The 21,799-nt window shown below is 42.8% G+C and overlaps 1 protein-coding gene across 2 annotated transcripts in view; it reads left to right on the top strand.

Annotated features, from left to right (window-relative positions):
* AUH (AU RNA binding methylglutaconyl-CoA hydratase) overlaps nucleotides 1-21,799 on the top strand; it is a 144,876-nt gene that overhangs the window by 25,753 nt on the left and 97,324 nt on the right. The window contains exon 4 of one of the 2 annotated variants that reach the window (XM_044266102.1): nucleotides 11,429-11,515. The exons of the other annotated variant lie outside the window; for it this stretch is intronic. Coding sequence (XP_044122037.1) covers nucleotides 11,429-11,515 — 87 coding nt within the window. The remainder of the gene's footprint in view (nucleotides 1-11,428; nucleotides 11,516-21,799) is intronic. 2 annotated transcript variants of the gene reach the window in all.

Genomic DNA, 21,799 nt, shown 5'->3' with positions numbered 1-21,799 from the left:
TTCTTTCTTTTAGCTTTTATTGGACACATTTAAGAATTTAGAATTTTTAATTTTCTACCTCTGATGACCAGGAGTAGAAAGTTGACAGAGGAAGATATTTCATCGTTATCAGATGAATAATCGTCAATAGAGACAGCAGGACTCCAGGCTCTAATCATTAAAGTGAAGCTGATCATGGAAGGGAAATCGGAGACTGGGTGGTCACATGACAGTGTCCGGGTGAGTTCTCTTGAAGTCAGGAACGGAGGAGTGAGCAGTTTGTTGTGTGAACCGTGGACAGTGATTCATACCAGGAAGCGTGGAGGTGCCTTCAGTTAGTCCCTTGGTAGGAAGGACTTCCTTACGCAGTGGTTTGTGACGAGCACTCGGACATCCCATTTTGCTAAGAGGTTGTGTGTCCGTATTCCTGAATTTCCCATCATGTTCACGCGCGCTTGTTTCCTCGAGGCAGCTGTAAGGGCGGGAGGGGAAGGCTGGCGCACGCGGAGGCGGTAGGAAGGGGTCGGTGGTGTGTGGATGAAAACAGACCGTCGGCTTTGTCGCTCCAAGGTTCATACATCCTAAGCTGAATCTGTGTGACAGAGTACAACGAATATGACTGTTTTTTTTTTTTTTTTAAAGATTTTATTTATTTATTTGACAGAGAGAGATCACAAGCAGGCAGAGAGGCAGGCAGAGAGAGAGGAGGAAGCAGGCTCCCGGCTGAGCAGAGAGCCCGATGCGGGGCTCGATCCCAGGACCCTGTGATCATGACCCGAGCTGAAGGCAGCGGCTTAACCCACAGAGCCACCCAGGCGCCCCCAAATATGACTGTTTTAACAAAATCGTGAGCGGTCAGAATTTTCAAAGCATTTCTACAGTGCAAGTTCAAGAAGCACTGCAAGTAATGATCATCTGTTTTATAAAACTACATGTTCCAGGTTCATATGTGTCAGTTGATGGGCCATTTTGTCCACATGATGTGTCTGTGTGTGTGTGTGTGTGTGAGTATGTATCCATATATATGAATGTCTTTGTTGTGTGTGTGTGTGTGTCCCCACATATATGCACATACCAGGAGAGTTTAAAAATACGGGTTTTGTATATTTACACTTTGACTAAAATGTCAAATTTGCTTTTTCATTTTTCTTTTAGTTTTCTGTAAATTATTTATAAAATGACCCACATATTAAATAAAACAAAATGGTTTCTCATCCACAGCTGATGAAGGGTGTTGATCATTTCTCTCGGTGTGCTGAGGGTTGGGGTATGTACCTGAGTGGGTCATTGCCCTCCACCGTCCACAATTACGTGTTCCTTGGGCAGTACGCCTGACAGTCGGCCATCTGCTCGGCTTAAAACCTCTCCAGATTTGAAAGGCTGTGTTCTGACCGCAAGCACTTAAGATAGAAGTCATTTACAAAAAGGTAATTAGAAGAGGTCTCCATACATTGGGAGATTTAAAATCACTTCTGAATAACTTAGGGCTCAACAGAGGAATCTTCATGTAAAATAGAGCATGTTCAGAATTACATTCTAACAAAATACTTTGAAAGTTGTGTGATATAGTTAAGATTGTATTTGAGGAAAGAATGAAGTTTTGCAATGAATAGACTGAGAATCCAGCTGAGGACCAGACACAGATAGCTATAGGCTAGACGTAAATAGGACTGGAGGAAGGGAATGAAACTGAGCATACACTTGGGACGCAGAAAACACAAGATTAAATCAAGGGTGGAAAACATAAGCAATGTTCAGATTGAACAAAGAGGCCAGAGGTATCAATTCCATGACATTAAGATGGTAAGATAATATTTGCCAATAATTGATGTCAATACATTTGAAAATTTTAGGTGAAATAGATAAATTATCACAAAATAAAACTTAACCAGAACTGACTTAAGAAACAGAAAGTGGACTACTCCCCGAACAGTGGAAAGATGCCCGATGATTGCAGACAGGCGTTCCACGCGGAATGTCTGGAGCAGATCATTCCAGTCTTACATCGTTCTTTGAGAAGATGACGAGGACCCTTGCCCAGCTTCTTTGTGAGGCGAGGCTGACCCGGCTCTGTGCACCATGCTAGAGCCGTGCAGGAGGGAAGAGTCGGGAGGCGTCTAGACGGACGCCTGCCCAGAACCCTGGGAGCATCGGCTCCCCCTGCGCTGCAGATTGAGCTGTCTGGAAATCCTTGTTATCTTGACCTGATACTTGGGTTGAATGGGAGGAATAAAAGCCCTTTTGGGGTGCGAGCGAGAAGGACCAAGGTGTTTGGATTGGCAGCACGTGTACGGACGCTGGAATGCCTGGGAACGTCAACTTGGATGCTGCACATACCGATACTACTACAAATCGTGGGCGTTTCATCTTCTGCTGCAGAGCAAAGGGCAGTTAAAGCTACCGTTTCTTGTCCATTCGCTGGGCGAGACTTAGCACGTGTGGCAGTGCCAGGCACAGTGCAGCACACTGCTGGCCAGGTGCGGAGGCGGGAATACTTGGGAGACTTGTAAAGGCTGCCGTCCCCATCCGAGTGATCTGGCCGCTGTGCTCCGGGGAAAATGACTTCACGCGATGGTCTGCCAGATGGGGGTGGGGAGAGTTCTAGGCTTTCTAGAGGCTTTCAGGAGGAATATTCAGGAGGAATAGCTTGTTTTCCAAGTGTCTAGTTGACACAGCGTACAGACGTAGGTGCTCCTCCGGGAGACTACTGACCGGTCTGTGGGTGACGGTCACGCCCGCCGTCTTCCCGGTCACAGCTGTCCTTGCATTTCACAAGTCGTCTTGATCTTGCTCCAGGAATGGAGAAAAGGTTCTGAATTGACAAAAAGGGTTTATTTTATTTTATTTTTAATACGAATATTGAGAATTTCAACTGGGATCCTGTTCTTGTTCTGGCAGTTTCCAGTTCTTTGCCTAATCAAGTTCATACGGAGCTGTTAAATGCTTCTTGGTTACTGGATGGATTTTCAAGAGGCGGCTCGGCTCGCAGTAGCGGGAGGAGTCGGGCGGCGTCGGGGAAGTGGAACTCCTTTGTTCATGTGAGAAAGTTTCCTCCACCGACTAAACTTGATAAGGAACCCTGCCTCCTCCTACATAGATTTGCAGGCACCGATAAATGAGATAATGCGTGGAAGGAGGGCAGATGGACCCCGGGATCTCAGTGAGACGCATGTCCAACGTAAGGTTGCTTTGAGTGTGAATCGTTATCGGCCGTGCGCTCCGTGGCCGCTGCGGCCGGGGTGCGCCGTTCCGACGCGTATGAAGTCAGTGCCGGGTAAACCCCTCCCCGACGCCTTTTTTTTTTTTTTTTTTAAAGATTTTATTTATTTATTTGAGAGAGAGAGAGAGAGTGAGAGCATGAGAAGGGAGAAGGTCAGAGGGAGAAGCAGACGCCCCATGGAGCTGGGAGCCTGATGTGGGACTCGATCCCTGGACTCCGGGATTATGACCTGAGCCAAAGGCAGTCGCTTAATGAACCAGGCCACCCAGTCACCCCTAGAGGAAAACTTTAAAGTTAGTGCTTTATCATAGTTACAGGAAATTTAATAAAAATTAACTCAATCCATTTATGTATTTCATTGCAAAAAAGTTTTCTATGCATAAATACTGAGTATATCAGAAAAAACAGGAAAGAAGTAGAAATAGTAGTTCCTATAGAACAGAAACAGTGTAACATTGAGGCTTCAGTGGGGGTGTTAGACGTGGGTGCTTTCGTGAATCCGGTGGCTGGGGTTGCACTGGGCACACCGCCATGGTCTGAGTCAGCTGTTTTGTAAAATGCCCGTGTTTAGGACCTCACTGTAATCTTGACAAGTGTTTAAATGCAAGTGATAAAAGTTTTAAATGTCATATACAAATTTTCAATACAGCCTATTTTTCAAAATTCTTTTTAGCAGTATTTAGCAGGCATAAAAAAGGTTGAAGACCATTGGCTTAAGCAGTAGATCTCCAAAGGGATGGGAACACACTGGAGAGCATGTTGGAATTCCAGGGAGTTCTTCGGTCGGTGCAGCGAGAGAAGGGCCTTATGGTCTGGCTGTCGGGGGCCAAGGCAGTTAGACATCCTGCAGTGTGTGACAAAGAATGCTCCTGTTTCTCATAAGTTTCCTTAAGTCCTCCTGGATGGTCCACTGCACGTTTAAATGAGCAGAAACCTCACACACAGTAATCTTAAGGCATATTTAAACGTGGGAATTTATATCAAAGAATAAGTCCAGGAATTTTAGGGGAGGGCCATTTTAGTGGGAATATTTAAGTGAAATAGTTTTTTTCCCCTCAGAATTGCTAAGTTGCTAAATTACATATTAACTCTGCGTTGTGTGTCTGGTGTCTTAAATACTGAGCTATGTATTGAGATGGGGCGAGTTTGCAGTAGGGCAGACGGTGCAGAAGCGGCGTAAGTGAGGAAAACGTGTCACTTAGAACCAGATACTGAGGTTCAGTAAGGTGGCAAGCAGATCTGACTGAAGTTCATGCCACTTTCTCGGTACACCAGGTGACCGCACCACTAATGCTGCCGTGTTGTCCACAGCCTCACCAGCCCCCACCCTTGTGGCCCTGTCCTGTTGTCTTCTCACCCCAAACCTTTACCACTTCCTCTGCTGGTTATTTAGTCTTTTTTCTATTGTCTTTCCCTCTCCTTTGCCTCAAAGACCCCGTGGAAGAGGGGAGGCGGGAGTCAGAAAGAGCAGCCCTTGGGGGAATCTGCCTTCAAGAAGAGGGGAGAGCCGTGGGGGCTGGAGGGGTGGAGCGTGTGGAGTCCGAAGCTTGTTCTCACCCGAGCAGTTGGATTATAATACACATACGGAAAATTGTACAAATTGTAAGCGCGTCACACGTTTCTGTGAACTGCACTGACCTGTGCGGTCCCCACGCAGTTTAAGAAGTGGACCTTACCGCCACCAGCGTTCCCGCAGCCATCCCTCTCCCCTCTGCCTGTCGTTAACCGTCTCTCTCCCAGAGCGACTGGGGTTATTCTGATCGTCACATCCCAGTTTTGCTTGTTTTTAATCTTACGTTCCTGGACTTATCCAGCGTGTACTCTTTTACTCCGCCGTGTCTGGGGGACTTGGTTCGTGCCGTCCGGCGAGGGGTATTGCAGTCCCGTTCCTCGTGGCATCTTGCGGTTTATCCGTCCCGCTGGTGGTGGGTGATCGGGGCGCTGCCGGGTTTTAGCTGCCGTGAATAATGCTTCTGGGAATGTGCTTTTATTCCACATTCGTGTATTTTGGATATGGGTGTTTGCACTTGGGGTGGATTACTTTCCAGAGTGATTTGGACCCGTCTCTACTTCCAGCAGCGTGAAGGCTGCGTTCCCGTGGCGCGGTACCCCCCCCAACACCTCAGCTGTGGGTGCTTGTAAAGTTGTGTCTCTGAGCGGTGTTTGCTTGATGACTGATCACGTGTGTTCCTTTTCATCTCTCTGTGAGCCAGTCTCCTCTTTCTAGAACTATCTGAGTCTGTTGCCTGCTTTTCGCCTTTTACTTTCTGTGATTACACATGCCGGGCTTCTATTTCAGGCATTTTTCTCAGACATTTTCTCCCTCTTTCACGTGCATATTCATTCTTTTAATGGTGTGTTTTGATGAACAGAAATTTTTAATTTAATGAAGTCCAGTGTTTTCCTGTCTTTGGAGAAATCTTTAAAAAAATGTTGTGTATACCAAGGTCTTGAAGATATTTTTGGTTTTCATTTAGAAGTTTGATTGTTTTCCTTTTCACATTTAGGATATAATTTATCATGTATTGATGTGTGTGTGTGTGTGTGTGAGGTGAAGGGCCAAGAACTGTGTTTTCTCACATGAACGTTCAGTGGTCCCAGCCCCATTTATCAGAATGTCCATCTGGTCTCCCTCCCGCAGTGCCATCGTTGTTAGAAATCAAGTGGGTCTTTTTCAGACTTGCTGTTTTGTTCCATTGGTTTTTTGTTTTCTTTTCTCTATTTTTGAGGCTGTATTAGTTTTCTTAATTAGAGTAGCTTTATAATAGCATCTTCCTGTTTTAGTATAAATTGTCCAACTGTTTCTTCTGCAGGAGGCTTTGAAAATGCCCTTTGCATTCTTAGCTTCTCATTTTCCAGAAGCATTGGGATTTTGATTGGAACCACATTGACTCTCTTAATTCAAAGAAAATTTTATCTTTCAGCATGAAAGTCTTCTAAAATGAGCATGTTGTATTCCTCATTTAATTAGTTCTTTAATTCATCTCAGAAGATTTTGTAGGTTTTTGTGTCAAGATCTTATTCATCTTTTGTTAGAGTTATTCCTTGGCTCCTTGATTTTTGAATGTTACTGAGATGGTATCTTTTTTAAATTTTACACATTTCTTTTCTAGTTTATATGAAGACAGTCGATTTTTGTTTATTGAACCGTATTCTTCAACCTTACTAAATTTACTTGTTTTCATGATTTCTAAATTCTTTTGGCTATTCCTCTTACATAATTAAGTCATCTGCTCATGTGACAGTTTCATTTTTTCCCTTCTGATCCATGTAACTTAAATTTTTTTCTTGTTGTACTGCTATATCTGTTAACTGTCTTAGTAATTGATGTTAGTTAGAGATATTTTATAATTACTCTTTACCAGATTCAGAAAGATCCTCTTTTCTTCCTAGTTTGCTGTGAACTTCATTAAGAATGACTGTTGATTAGATATGACAACAATAGCATGTGTGATTGAGATTGATAAATTGAACTTCACTGAAGTTAAAACTCAAAAAAAATATCAAGAAAGTGAAAAGAAAAACCACAGATGGGGAGAAAATGTTTGTAAATCATATTTATGAGAAAATACTTGTATCCAAGATATTACTCTTAACTCAGTAAGATGACAAATTGTCCAGTAAAAAAAAAAAAAAAGAGCAAAAGATTTGAAATGATGTTTCACCAGAGACCTGTGTGAATGGCTAATAAGCACGTGAAAAGATTCTTAACCTCATTAGTCATTAGGGAAATGCACATTTAAACCGTAACAGATACCGTTGCACCCCCATAAAATGCTATAAAACAATGACAGGCTAGTGCTGGTGGCCTTACAAGGGCGACAGGGACCCTTAGGCGTTGCTGGTAGGAACGTAAAGCGGTGCAGCCACTGTGCAGAAACAGTGGCAGTAGAGTTTTGTTGTTAAGTAGAAATTTACAGTATGAGCCGGCCTTGCTCAAGACAGAACACGTGTCTGCCCAGGACCTTGTGGTGAACGTTCACAGTAGTGTTGTTCCCAGTAGTCCAAAAGAGGGAAGAGCCCCGGTGTCCCTCCGGGGGTGAGTGGATAGACAAAACGTGTCTCTGTCCCTACGGAGGAATACTCTTCGGTAATAAAAAAAAGCCCCGATCCATTCTTAGGACACGGGTAAGCCTGGAACACGCCGCGCTTGCCACGTGGGAGGGGGACACAGGAGGCTGTCTTGTCTGTTGCACGAGTGTGTTCCTGTGACATGTCCGGAGAAGGCACGCGTTTAGGCAGACAGTGGCTCCCGGGGAAGCAGGTGGGGGCGGGGAGCGTCCGAGGGTGAGCGGGAGGTAGTGGCAATGCTCCCCAGTTGCACGGAGGTGCGGGTTGTACAACTTTGGAAATTCACCAACGGTTACTGAATTGTACTTAAAATGACTGAATTTTACTTCCTGTAACTTATGTCTCAAGATGGTAAAGAATGAGTTGAATTTTAAGTACTCTTTCTATGCCTACTGAAAGTTTATATGATTTTTCCCTTTTATGCGTTAGTTTTACAAACTTAAACACTTGATGCTAAACCAGTCTTGAATCTTAGACTGAATGTAACTTGGTCTTGAAATACGGTATTTTATTTATGTTACCACTGTGTGTGCTTTACTAATATTTTGTTTAGGGATTTTTTTGAGACTATATTTATGAGAAAAATTAGCCTGTCATGTTTTTTTCTTAAGATGTTCTTAATTGGGTTTTTGTTTTGCAATTCTCCATGTGTCAGATTCATGTTAATTATTATTTTTTTTTTTTAACAATTTTGTCTTTTTTAAGTCATCTCTGTACCCATCATGGGGCTCCAAATGACAACCCCGGGATCAGGAGTGCGCTAACCCCTGAGTCCTGCAGGCGCCCTCCCCCAGTCCATCCGGATTTTTTCACTATATGTTTGGAAGAAGTTACTGTTGGAGCCGCATGAGCATGGAGTTTCCTTTGTAGCAAAGTTTTAAATTAACATAATCCGTTTCCTTCATAAGTATTTGTGTTTTCAGATTTTCTCTTTGTCAGTTTTAATAAGTTGTGTTTTTTTGAAATGTGTCCATTTCATGTCCTTTCTAAATGTATAGGGCCACGGTTGTTAGCAATATTCTCTTGTTTTAGTCTGTGGAGAATCTGTAGTATTATCCTCCTTTTCATTCTTGCTGTTCGCTTTGCTTAGTTTAAAATTCTAAGTGAGTAGTTATTTTTGGGGCAGGTTCTAAATTTTTTTTTTTTTTCACTTTAGCAGTTGGTCTTGGTATGGTTTTCTTCGTGTTTACCCTGTTTTATATTTAACCTTCAGAGGTCCCGAACAAAAGCCTATGGTGTTCTTTGTTGGCAAGCCCTGAGCTCCCAATTTTTTTCTCATTTCTGTGAAATTATTTAGAAACTTACATTTGCCTTGATGTTCTCATATATTCTGACTGTCTTAGTTGTTCTCCATTGTCCTCAAACTAGCTGTCTTATGTTTCTTATCTAGGGTTTCGTGAGAGAATTGGTCTGATAATAAACTCTTCCATTAGAACTGGCAGTGAAAGTCCACATAATTTTCTTTTCTTTTTTAAGGTGAGCAGGATTACGGTGTTCCTGTAGCTGATGGGAATGGTTCTCAGGAGAGGGATACTTAACTGTTTGCTGATGATGCCAGCCAGGAAAGGGATAATTGCTTGCGTGGTGGCCCTGAGGAGAGAAGGGGCGGAATCGAGGGCAGGAGTTGGCTTTGGTCGTGGTAGTTCATCGGAAGTGACGGGGGTGAGGGCAGAGTGTAGGAGTCTACTCCTGTACGTGGGTTTGGGGGTGGGTGTTGGTGAAACTTTTCTTCTGAATGCATCCGTTTTCTTAGTTGGTGTCTGGTCTGGGTGGGCGGCTTGAGGTTTAAGGAGAGCGAGGTGTTAGGAAATGGCCCGAGGGTGAAGGCAGGAGGGGCTGCCGTGGGGTTCCGGGGAGGCACGAAGGCTCTCGCATCCGCAGGGAGTGGTCGTGGACATGCGGGATTTAACAAGTAAAAGAAAGATGCCAGACCTCACATACAACCGAGATCATCAGATGAGAGATTTACAAAATCTGCAGGGATAGAGGCGAAACTGCACTTTCAGGTTCCGAATGTTCAAGATTCCAGGGTGCGTTTCTAGAGTAAAAACCAACAGGGTATGACAGTTTTTAACCTGCAGTCTCAAGGTCACAAGTGCCCAACATCCCACGGGGGAAGGACATGATTTCTAATACCCGCTGGGTCCCGTGGCGGTCTCCCACGGTGCCGAGGGCCAGACCGCATCTTCCAGCTCTGCGGGGCCTGGGTGTGCGCCTGGGCGGCCCGCAGCGGAGCCCGCACGCGCCCTGGACCCGGGGCGCCGAGGCCGGTGAGAGCCCGGTCTGGAGCGCGGGTGCCACGTCCGAGGCCACCGCCTGCGGCGCAGCCCGCGCTGAGGGTCCCTGCCGCGGTCCCCCGGCCTCCTTCAGGCCCACCGCGAGCAGAGCCCCGGGGGCTCCCATCCGCTTCTCCCCTCGGCGGCCTCGGCTCCTCGGCAGTCCGCCCTCCCCGGGCCGGCCCCGCGTTCAGCCGCGTCCACGAACCGGAGCCGTGAGCCGCGGCCGGAGCAGCGCCTGGTGCTGTCACTTCCCCGGTGTCCCCAGGGCTCGGCAGTTTTTTCCTCCACAGACATATCCAAGTGGCTTGACAAGGTTTTTGGCTCTAAAAGTATTTTCCACGGAACAAGCTTCCTGCGAAGACCTACATCAGGCGTTGGGAAGTGTTGAAAGAGCGACGCCCCGAGTGGCCGTCCCCGCCGAGAGCCGCCCGTGTCCCGCGGAGCCGTTGCCGGAGACGTGGCCGGTCCCCTCCGTCCGCGCAGAGCTGCCGGGGGACTTCGGGGTCTATCATTTCCGTGCGCATCCCACATCCCTAAGTAGCTGTCGGTGGCTGCTTGTTTCTTCTGAGGCTGTCTGCCCCGTGTGGGCTGGAACTCCGAGCCCGGAGATCGAAAGTCTCGCCCCCCCGACGAGCCCGCCGGCTGCCCCTCAGTAGCATTCGCTTAAAGACGACTTGGTCGGTGCTGAGCGTCCCGGGTGCGTGTCTGCCCGTATGACAGCACGGTGTCACTCAGTGTATCAATGCGTATTAGTGTTTTAGGGTGTAATAAATATACATGATTCTGTGTTCTTCAACACTTAGCTTTTTCCGTGTTTATACTTTTAATTCCTTCATTTTCATGCTGAACGTGTAATATTCTGTATAAATATATCTTAATTTTATTAAAAATTCTCTGATGTATATTTAGGTTATTTCTGATTTTTTTTTCAATTTTGTATATGTTGCATTGAATGCTACTGTACGTATTCCTTGGGCATATGTTTGCGATTTTCTAGGGTAAATATAGCTAAGAACTGATGAGTTGTAGGGTATGTGCTCTGACGGGAAGTGTGTGGGCTCAGAATATCCCAGCTTGGCTGGCACTGGGTATTCTGTCTAGTCCCAATGTCTTTATAACGGACTCTTCAGAGAGGAAATAGCTGAGTGTGTACCTTATGGGCTGTCATTTTACTTTGTTTTGTATTTGTTCATGTAAATGGGAGCCTTTTCTCATACAATTTTATTTTATTAAAAAGAATTCTTTGTTGAGCCACAGAGCAAGTGGTCCCTTAAGAATTTCTTCTCTGCTTCAAATTTATGATTCTGTGATAAACTCAAAATTCTGAAATTGTCAGTTTGTGCATAAGTTAAGTCTGCAGCCCCCACGGCGGGCATCCGTGGGATCAGACGGATTCTGGGATCTGCCCTCTGCACCGGGTTGGCGGTTACACTGCCAGCTGAGCGCGGTACTGCTCAGACCGCCGGCTTCGTGGGCGCCGAGCGGGTGGCTGGCGTCAGTCTGCACCACTTATCTTAACACGAATGGGTCCGTTTGTATTATGAAACTAATGCATACACAATTAAAAATAGTTTAATAGTTTTTCATAGAGTAACTATTGGTAGACACCATCTCAAGTAAACCTCTTCCTCTGAGAGTGTCAAGGGGCCCCGAGACACCAGAGTTCCAGAACCGCTGCTGTGGGCACGTGCTGCATGAGCCCCTGCTGCACCCTTTCCTGTGCTGGTCTTCGAGAAGGAAAACTTAAGTAACTTACTTCCTTCAGTGGGTAAATTCAGTTGGTATTCAAGTTACCTATGAATCTTAAGTAAATCTTCAATTCATTGCCTTAAAATCTTGTTTATAACTACATTGTGTTTGTAAATAAAATACTTTGCAGGTGCTGACCTTAAGGAGAGAGTCAAAATGAATCCCAGTGAAGTTGGTCCTTTCGTCTCCAAAATAAGAGCGGTGATTAATGAAATCGGTAAGCTCAGTTTAACTCCTTTTAGCATGCTGAAGATGACCGTAAATGTCACACTTCGAGACTTGCACGCTGTCCTTCCGTAGAAGCTTCCGCTAGGGCACTTATTACTGTGTCGTTAGACAGTCATGATCTCTACTGGTTGCTGTGGAGCGCAGTGTAATATACTTGACTTGAAAAATTGTGAAAAATATTTTATTATTAAAGATGCTTCCTATACGTGATGACATGGCGTGCGAAGGTGGTTATTAGCAGCCAAAGAGAATGTCTCCCAGATAACTGCATACACACATATTTACGGATTTGGCATTGTTTTGTTGCTCGTGTACATAGGATCATGCTATTTCCTTAGAATTAGAGACTTCTGGGTAATATTAATGTCTCAGTGCTCATCAACTTACTGGATCATTAATACTTTTTATTATATTGCGCTGTAGTGATCCACAGCATTGTCTTATCCAAAATTTTAAATTACTTCATTAATGTGTAGGGATTTCTTTCCATTTGTTGTTACTTATAATAAAGTGGTGAGTATCTTTGTATCAACTCTTCGAGAGCATTAGAATGTGTACTTACAGGATAGATTCCTGAACGTGGAATTGCAGTTCTAGGTATCATGTGTTGGTTTATATTTTAATCATTTTTACCAGATTATATTCCAAGAAGATTGTAATAATTTACATTCCCATCACTTACATGACGGTACTTGTTTCTTCATATTTTTGCCAGCATTTAATGTTGCTGCTTTTCAAGTTTGCCAAGGTTTAAAACAAAAGACATCTTAACATTTTTTGTATTTGAATTAATTTATTTTTTGAATCTTCGCATTTTATTTTGCTTTTGGCAGATGCTTTCCCGTTAGACTTTATCCCCGCTGTGTGGATCGCCCCTCCACGGCGCTCCCCTCCCCTCCACGGCGCTCGTTAACAAGTGCGCCCTGACGGCCTCTGTTGTCTGTGTGTTACGGATGCCGGCTCCGGGTGCGTCACCCTAACTTGGAGCCAGTACTAAATCTTGAGGGTATGACGTTCCCTCGTTACTCTTTTTCTTTTCTCCTTGAAGATTTTCTTTGGTTCCCACATGTCAGTTCTTCCAGATGAATTTGGAATTGCTAGTTTTTAAAGCAAGGAGGGAAACTGCTGTCACGGGACTTTGATTGGAATTTCTCTAAATCTTATTTAGAATTGGCATTTTCGTAATACTGATTCTTTCCATCTGTGAGGTGTATGGGTTTCATTCCGTGTGTGTGGGCGGGGGGGGGGCGTCTTTTTTTTTTAATGTTCTTTAAGAAAGTTTTCTTGACTTTTGCCTTGCTAGGTCTTCCATCTTTTTCTCCAGCTCAGATTTATACTTGCTCTTTTATAGCATTTATTCCTTTGAACGGGACCTTTTTCTCCTGGTGAAGTCCGGTTATTGTAGTTCTGTAGGAAAGGGACGAAGTTTCAAGTGCTCATTTTATGTAACAGCAGCTTGATAATTACTTTTATTAGCTGTTGTTACTTCTGGGTTAATTTTTGTGTTTTCCAGGTGAAAGTTCATTATCTGTAAATAATGCTGCTTTTAGTTTTGCTTCTCCTAGCATTTTACTCTTACGTATTTTTCGTGTTTATATTGGTACCCGTGGGTACAACCCTCAGTAGTTGCAGTGTGTCCGTCTCTGTCTTCCTTGTCTTTCTTCGACTCTGATGAGTGCTGTTAGTATCTGCCAGTAATCAGCAAGCTCAGGGAGTGTTCTTCTGTTTCACCTCCTTAGGAATTGTCAGGAGCGCGTGTTAATGTCTGTCAAGTGCGTTTTTGGTGCATGTCAGCATTTATGCTGTGGAGCCTGTAGCAATGTGGGGGCGTATTGAACGGTGTGTGTTACTTTTTGACTCCCCCGAGACTTAACTGCAGAAGCCTGCTCTTGGCCAGAAGCCTTACTGATAACAGAAATAGTTGCTAAGACATATCTGACGTGTTACAGGTATTATATAGTATATTCTTACAATAAAGTAGTAACATTTTAATAATAATTTAATATTAATATAGTAAAATTCTTAGAATAACGTAAGCTAGAGAAAATAAAATGTTACTGAGGAAATCATAAGGAAGAGAAAATACATTTACAGTACTGTCCTGTATTTACTGAAAAAAATCTCTGTATAAATGGACCTGCACAATTCAAACCCGTGTTGTTCAAGGGTCAGCTGCAACTGGTATATACTAGAATTTATCTTATTTAGCCTTTAGTATGCTGAATTGTATTAGTAGAGTTATTAATGCTGTGCTGGCTTTGCGTTACTAGAATCAACGCCGCCTGCTCATGGTGGTTAGTGGCTATCGCGGTTTTTAATACAAACAGGGGATTCAATTTTTATGTGTTTTGCTGTGATCAGTTTTCCAGTTCTTTTTTTGTCTGTTCCCCTTTTCTGGTTTAGTATCAAGGTTGTGTAACTTCGTAGAATGAGGTGAAAAGCTTTCTGTCTTTTTCTCTGTGCTGTGCAGGGCGGTCATCTGTTCTTTCAGCTTGGTAGAATTTGACCGTGTAACATTTTGGGGGGGCTTGTGTGGTTTTGTTTACTTACTTTCTGTGTTTTAGAGTTCAGTTTTAGAATATATTTGTTTTGATTTCTGGAATGGTTGTTGTCAACTTTCTACCTTTTCTGAATTGGCACCTTCTCTGTTTGGCAGGGAGCCGCTGATTCTAGTGGCTCTGCTTTGCTTCTCTCTTGGTTTCCGGCCTCATGGTCAGATCAGATGCCCCCCTGAGACGGAGCTTGGTTTCCACGTTGGTTAGAGAGCCTGATCTTGGACGTAGAGGTAGATGTTGCTTTAACTTTGTATGTGTGGTAGGAGGAGTGGCCGAGACTGTCCGGTTGTAAACATTACCTTGATGTGTTTTCCAAGCTTCTTTTTGTTATATTGATTTTGAAATTAGAATTTTTCTGGGACATTTAAAATGAAGGATGTTTCTGTTTTTGCAATGGCATTTTCTTTTCGTGATTGTAGCTGTAGCATTTCTGTCTGAATCCTAATCCAGTCGACATTTTTCTGCCCCACTAGTTCCCCAGTTTTTGTTAATAATACTTTTTTTTTTTTTAAGATTTTATTTATTTATTTGACAGAGATCACAAGTAGGCAGAGAGGCAGGCAGAGAGAGAGGAGGAAGCAGGCTCCCTGCCAAGCAGAGAGCCCAACGTGGGGCTTGATCCCAGGACCCCAAGATCATGAGCCGGGCTGAAGGCAGAGGCTCAACCCACTGAGCCACCCAGGCGCCCTTGGACATGAAATTTTTAAGTTGTCTTTTGTGGAGACTTACTGAGATTTGGAGGGGCAGATAAAAACTAAGTGTCTTGACCTAATCTACTCATTTACTATATTAAACCAGGGCAGGCAAACTTTTTTTTAAAGGGACAGATACTGACCCAGGCTTTGTATGTTCTGTTTTGTGGTTATGCACCTTTTTTTTCATATAGTTGGAATCATATAGTATGCATCCTTTTCAGATTGGCTTCTTTCACTTAGTAGCCACTTGAAGTTTTCTCCCTTTTTATGCCTTGCTGTCTTATGTGTCTAATGTTGTTCTGTGTTTCTGGTGCTGAATAAAATACTCCATTGTTTGGATGGACCACAGTTCATTTATCCATTTACCTACTGAAGGACATCTTGGTGGCTTCCAAGTTTTGACAGTTTTGAATAAAGCTGCTAGAAACACCTGTATTTCATAGAAACATCTATGTGTGAACACAGGTTTTCAGTGCTTTTGAGAAAATAACAGGAAGCATGATTACAGGATCAAATGGCAAGAGTGTTTCATTTTGTAAAAAAAAAAACAAAAAAAACCCAACCCTGCCTAACTGCCTTCCAAAGTCAGTGTGCCACTTTGCACTCCCACCAGCGATGAAGGAGGTTTCTGTAGCTCCACATCTTTGTCAGCATTTGATGTCAGTGTTCCAGATTTTAGCCATGCTAATAGGTGTGTAGTGGGATCTTGTTTTAATTTGTATTTCTGTGATGATCCGTGATGCGGAACATCTTTTTAATCTGCTTGTTTCCTATCTGTATACCCAGGTGAGGTGTCTGTCGAGATTTTGGCCCAGTTTCTAATTGAGTTGTTGGATTTCTTGTGGAGTTCAAGAGTTCTTTGTAGGTATTAGATAATAGTTCTTTATCAAATATCAGAAAATTCTGTATTTTCTCCCAGCTTGTAGCTTTCATTGTAGTCTTATTCTCTTGACGTTATCTTTTGTAATAAGTCTTTTATTTTAGTGAAGTGCAGTTCATTATTTCTTTTATGGATTTTGCTTTTGGTGTTATAAGTAAAAAGTTTTCTGTCTGCTAGGTCATCTAGGTTTTCTCTGTTATCTTCTAGAAGTTTTATAGTCTTGTGCTTTACAAAGTTAGATGTGTGATCCATTTTGAGTTAATTTTTGTAAAGGGCATAAGGCCCGTTTGTGTGTAGATTCCTGATTCTCCTTGAGAATGTTGCTGTTTCAGTGTCATTTGTTGGAAAGCTATCTGTGCTCCGTTGTATTGCTTTTTTGTCTTTGTCAAAGATCAGTTGATTTATGGGAGTCTGTTTCTGAGTTTTCTGTTTTATTCCTTGGTCCATTTGTCTGTTCTTTGGCCAATAACGACACTGGCTGTTTACTGTAGCTTTACAATGAGTCTAGACGTTGGGTAGTGTCAGTGCCACAATCTTTTCTTCTCCGTTACTGCTGTATTGGCTGTTCGGGGTCTTTCGCCACTACACATAAACTTAGGAATTAGTTTGTTGATAGACACAAAATAACTTGTAGGGATTTTGCTTGGGATCCCATCGAATCTATAATTCAAATTAGGAAGAACTGACACCTTGACAATACAGAGTCCTCCTGTCCATGAACATGGACTATCTCTTCATTTATTTAATTCTTTGATTTCATACATTAGTTTTATATTTTTTCTCATATAGCTCTTGTACACATTTTGTTGGGTTTATACCTAAGTATTTTATTATGAGGGATGTTAATGTAAGTGATATTGTGTTTCTAATTTCAAATTCCACTCGTTCGTTGTTGGTATGTGGAAAAATAATTGACTTTTGTATATTTACCCTGTGTCTTGCAACCTTGGTATAATTGTGTATTTGTTCTACAAATTTTTTTGTTAATTCTCTCATATCTTCTGTGTTGTAGACAGTCATGTCATTTGAAAGCAAAGACAGTTCGATGTCTTCTTTCTCAATCTGTATTACCTTTCATTTCCTTTTTTTGTTTAATTACATTTGCAAAGATTTTTAGTATAATGTTGAAAAGAACTAGTGATAGGAGACATCCTTGCCTTGTACTGGGTACTCAACTTTGACAGATAGTGCTGAAGCAGTCGCAGACATAATGTAAAAAAATGTATGTTTCTCTCTTTCAGTAAAACTATATGCACTGTGAATTTAACTTTTAAATAGTTTCCATGTGTTATGAAACAGTTTATTTAATTTGTTTACTTTTTTCCAGCTGCTTAAAAATATAGAAACCATATTAGCTCACAGGTTTTACTAAAACAGGCACTTCTCTTCCTCCCTCCCTTCATGCATCCATTTCTTCTATCTCAGATGTCTCCTGTCTTCTTTATTTTTCCTGTTTTTTGGAATTCTAATCTTCCACTTTTTTTTTTTTTTTAGTTTTAGTTTTTTGGTTTTTTTAAAGAAATCAACTGACTTTCATTTCTGATTTGGATAACTTGCTTCATGTTTGGTTCAGGCCTTTTTGATTTTTGCATTTTGGAGATTTAAAGGTTTTAAGGTCTTTGTGTCCTTTGCTAGGGAGTTTAAGGCATTATTCATGGATCAGGAGTGGAGCACAATTCTTACAAATGAGTTGGAAGTTGGAGAGTGGAGAGCAGAGTTAAAAAACAAAAACCAAAAGAAAGTTCATCAAACCTTAACAAAGTGTTAAGAGGATAAAAGGGGTACAATCTTAGGATGAATTAAATAATAAGATGAAATAAGTCTGGTAATCACCATTAATGTCAGTTGACTAAACTTGTTAAAGACATGGATGTTCAGATTTGATTACAAAAGTGTGTTTTATTAATAGTAGCTACCTCTGTTGTAGCCTTTTTCATACCAGGAGATTACTAGTCATACTCTTTAAGACAAAAACCATTAGTAGTAAGAGAAGGACACTGCATGTACTAACAGGTTAAATTTTCCAGAAGATTAAACTTGTATGTTTCTGAAAACAGAGATCTAAAAGTATACAAATAAATGAAGTTATATTGGATATATATAGGATAAATTGGCAAATCCTTCAGCATTGTGGATGATTTCAGCTCCTCTCTTCCAACTTACCATGAGTTTGAAAGACAAAAGTTAAAAATAAAGATCTGAACAATGTGCGTATCAAAGTTGACTTAAAAGACCCTTAACCCCAAATTGGAGAACATGTGTACTTCTCACGAGCCTACGAACCATTCGCAAAAATGAATCATGTGCTGGACCCTAAAATCTCTGTTAAATTTCCGAAGATTAATACATAGAGACCATGTTCTCTGTTCATAATGCAACTAAGTTAGAAATAAAATAACCCAACTTAGAGATTTAAAGACCATATATTTATAAATTAAAAAAAGAACTGTTAAGTTAGTCATTGGTCAAAGAAGGAACTATTAAAGGAAAAAGTACTAAGACTGAGTGAATATAAAATTACTGTATATCCAAAATTTTGAGATTTGATTAAAGTGATAGTTTGAGGGGAAGGTCACAATTTAAGTGCCTGTGTTAGCAAGGGAAAACCACTGGCAATAAGTGGCTACTATTGCCCTAAAAAGTTATGAATCCAAAGAAAGGTGAAGGAAGGCAATATTACAAGGGGACGAAATTAATGAGTCGGAAGCTGGAGTTGCAGTGGGGAGTCTGCCTGAGGCCGAGCCTCTGAACAAGGGCGTAACGGATATTGTGCGGTACGTGTTACAGATGAAGGAGGGGTGTGATTGTAGGCAAAGCAGAGACGGTGAAGCTTGTAGGAAGGGCTGTGGCCATCTTTATGCCAGTAAAGAAGTTCTTGTCTCAAGAAGGAATCGTATTCTGGAGTAGCCCTGTTCCCACGGGGGAGCTTGAGTCGGGCTTGGAAGTCTGCTCGCAGAGACAGCACCAGGCCTGGCTTCGCAAGCTCGGTGCTGTGCCCGTGGCTGCCGCGCCGGCTCGGTGCAGCCTCCACGGACCCCTCCGCCCAGCGGGGCAGCGAGAGTTTATTCCTAAACGCAGTGTTTTTGATTAGCATGACCTTCGCATGCCCATGTGACAGAAACAATAGAACAGAGAGTGAGACGAGCCCGTCTCGCTTAGGAACATGGATGAAATCCAAGAGGGTTAGAAATAAAAAGACCAAGTTGGGTTTTCTCAGGAATATAAGGGGGAGGAGGAGGTTCCCATTTGAAAATCTTTAATTTGTGATGTTAGTCATTTAAAATAAAATCATGTTTTGTCTTACTAGATTAATGAAAAGAATTTGAGATGTCAAATCCCTCCTTAGAAAAAGGTCAAGGCGGACGAGAAATAGAAGGGAAGTTCCTTAGCTTCATGAGAGGTATTTGTTTCTTAGCAGTAAAACCCAAGAGTCATCTCTCCAAATCAGGAAGAAACAAAAGGCCCATCGTTACCACCTCCGTTCAGCAGTGTTCTGAAAGTCCTGGCCTGTGTGGAAAGGCAGGAAAATAGAAATAAAGGAATGACACAAAGAAGAAATACAGCACTGCCTGGCTCAAGTGGTATGATTGTCTGGGTTGAAATCTAAAAGGATCAACAAATTATTCTGGATATGAGTGTCTCAAGAGAGCCAAATAGAAGATGCGTGTTTAAAAATAATTAATTGTTCTTTACCAGCAACAGCCAAGAAATGTCAGTCAAGAAAAGATCCTACTGACAGCAGGAACAAAAATGAATCTAGAAATAAATGTGAGCTATTTCAAAATTGTGAAACTTTGTCAGAAGATGTTAAAAAGATTTAACGGAGACACGTTATCTTCTTGGATAGGAGGACACAGTATCCAGAAGATGATTCTCACGAATGATTCAATGTACGGATTCACTGTAATTACACTTACGTTCTCAGCATGAATTTTGTGAGGAATTTGATGAGCATAATGAAGCATAATGAAGCCAGACACTCCTGAAGAAGAAGCAACGGGCCCTGGCCTTATCAGCACTCAAGACTTACGTTAAAGATGTGTGAATTAAGTTGGTACGTTATGGGCTTTGGGATAGACAAACGCACTGTGGAATGGCCTGCAGAAGCCCAGCAGACACGTGTAAATGGGGGACTACCACCGGGGAGAGGAGGCATTTGCGGGAACGGCAAAGGCTTCACAGCATTTATGAAAGAAAGTGAACGTCTGTGACCTTTTTTTTTTTTTAAGATTTTATTTATTTATTTGACAGACAGAGATCACAAGTAGGCAGAGAGGCAGGCAGAGAAGGGGGGAAGCAGGCTCCCCGCTGAGCAGAGAGCCCGACGCGGGGCTCGATCCCAGGACCCTGAGACCATGACCTGAGCGAAAGGCAGGGGCTTAACCCACTGAGCCACCCAGGCGCCCCCACGTCTGTGATCTTGACAGAGTAAAATTGTTAAACACAAAATGCAGCCTGTAAAGGGAAAGTATAAATTTTACCAAATTAAACTTAAGAACATTTGTTCATTTGAAGGTGCTATAAAGAAATTAGAAAGGAAAGCCACAGACTGGGAAGAAATACTCGAAACACATAGCTGCCCAAGTGTGTGTGTGCGTGTGTGTGCGCGCGCGTGCGTGTGCCTGCACATGTGAATCAGCAGGGCCGTGTGCGTGCCCCCTGGGAGCGTGTAAGGCGGCAGGAGAGAGTCCTGTCTCACACATCTGTCAGTAAGCCACGTATTCTGTGCCTGAAACTACCACGAGCTGCCGAAGAAGCGGGACACGAACTGACGTAGCGTGGCGGAGGACAGTGTGCTGCTCTCTTACGAAGTCGAACACGCACGTTCCCCGAGACCTCGAAAGTTCACTTGCTTTAGAAGGCATTTCCCTAGAGGGTAAGCCTAGGCCCTTTAACACTGTTTTCATGGGACCCATAGTAAAGTTTATCCCAGTCAGCACATAGGGTGGGCATCAAAGGTTCATGCAAATAATAACCTTTCTTTGTGCACTGCATTTGGATACTGTGCTCTTTTATTTTATTTTATTTTATTTAAATTTTTTAAAATTTTTTATAAACCTATATTTTTATCCCCAGGGGTACAGGTCTGTGAATCACCAGGTTTACGCACTTCACAGCACTCACCATAGCACATACCCTCCCCAATGTCCATAACCCCACCCCCCTTCTCCCAACCCCCCTCCCCCCGGCAACCCTCAGTTTGTTTTGTGAGATTAAGAGTCACTTATGGTTTGTCTTCCTCCCAATCCCATCTTGTTTCATGGATTCTTCTCCTACCCACTTAACCCCCCATGTTACATCTCCACTTCCTCCTATCAGGGAGACCACATGATAGTTGTCTTTCTCCGTTTGACGTATTTCACTAAGCATGATGCCCTCTAGTTCCATCCACGTTGTCGCAAATGGCAAGATTTCATTTCTTTTGATGGCTGCATAGTATTCCATTGTGTATATATACCACCTCTTCTTGATCCATTCATCTGTGGATGGACATCTAGGTTCTTTCCATAGTTTGGCTATTGTGGACATTGCTGCTATAAACATTCGGATGCACGTGCCCCTTCGGATCACTACGTTTGTATCTTTAGGGTAAATTCCCAGTAGTGCAATTGCTGGGTCATAGGGCTGCTCTTTTATTTTTAAAAATACCTGATAGGACTCAATGAACGTATTGCTGCTTGGAGTTTGTGCGTTTTGTGCGTGTGTCCTTGGGAAGCTTATGCCAGAATATAAGAGAAAGGTTTTGTAGTAGCAATATTGTTAATAAAAAGCTGAAGTCAACCAGCTTTCAGCAGCAGGGGAATGGACGGGTGGCTTTGTGTGTTGGTGCGCTTGTGTGGTACATAAATGAATGACTGGAAGTGTAACAACACAGGTAAATCTTTGAAACATTGAATTAAAACAAGGTATTTTTTTTTCAAACTAAAAGCATACAGAACAGTATATAATGTAGAAGTGTGTGTACTGACGTCACACGCAGGCACACCCACAGGAAAAGTGAGAGGGCGATCAGCAGGGAGGTCTCAGTAGGCAGGACGTTGGGTTTGGGAAGGCAGACGGCGAGCCCGTGAGGCGCGCTCGGGCGCATGGGGTGTGCCCACGGGCCTTACGTGGGTAAGCCTGAGGCAGTCTGTTGTTAACGC

The sequence above is a fragment of the Neovison vison genome, chromosome 9 (assembly GCF_020171115.1).
Source record: "Neovison vison isolate M4711 chromosome 9, ASM_NN_V1, whole genome shotgun sequence".
NCBI classification, from domain to species: domain Eukaryota; kingdom Metazoa; phylum Chordata; class Mammalia; order Carnivora; family Mustelidae; genus Neogale; species Neogale vison.
The sequence above is the reverse complement of the archived record's forward strand: the minus strand, read 5'-3'. Positions and strand labels throughout refer to the sequence as shown.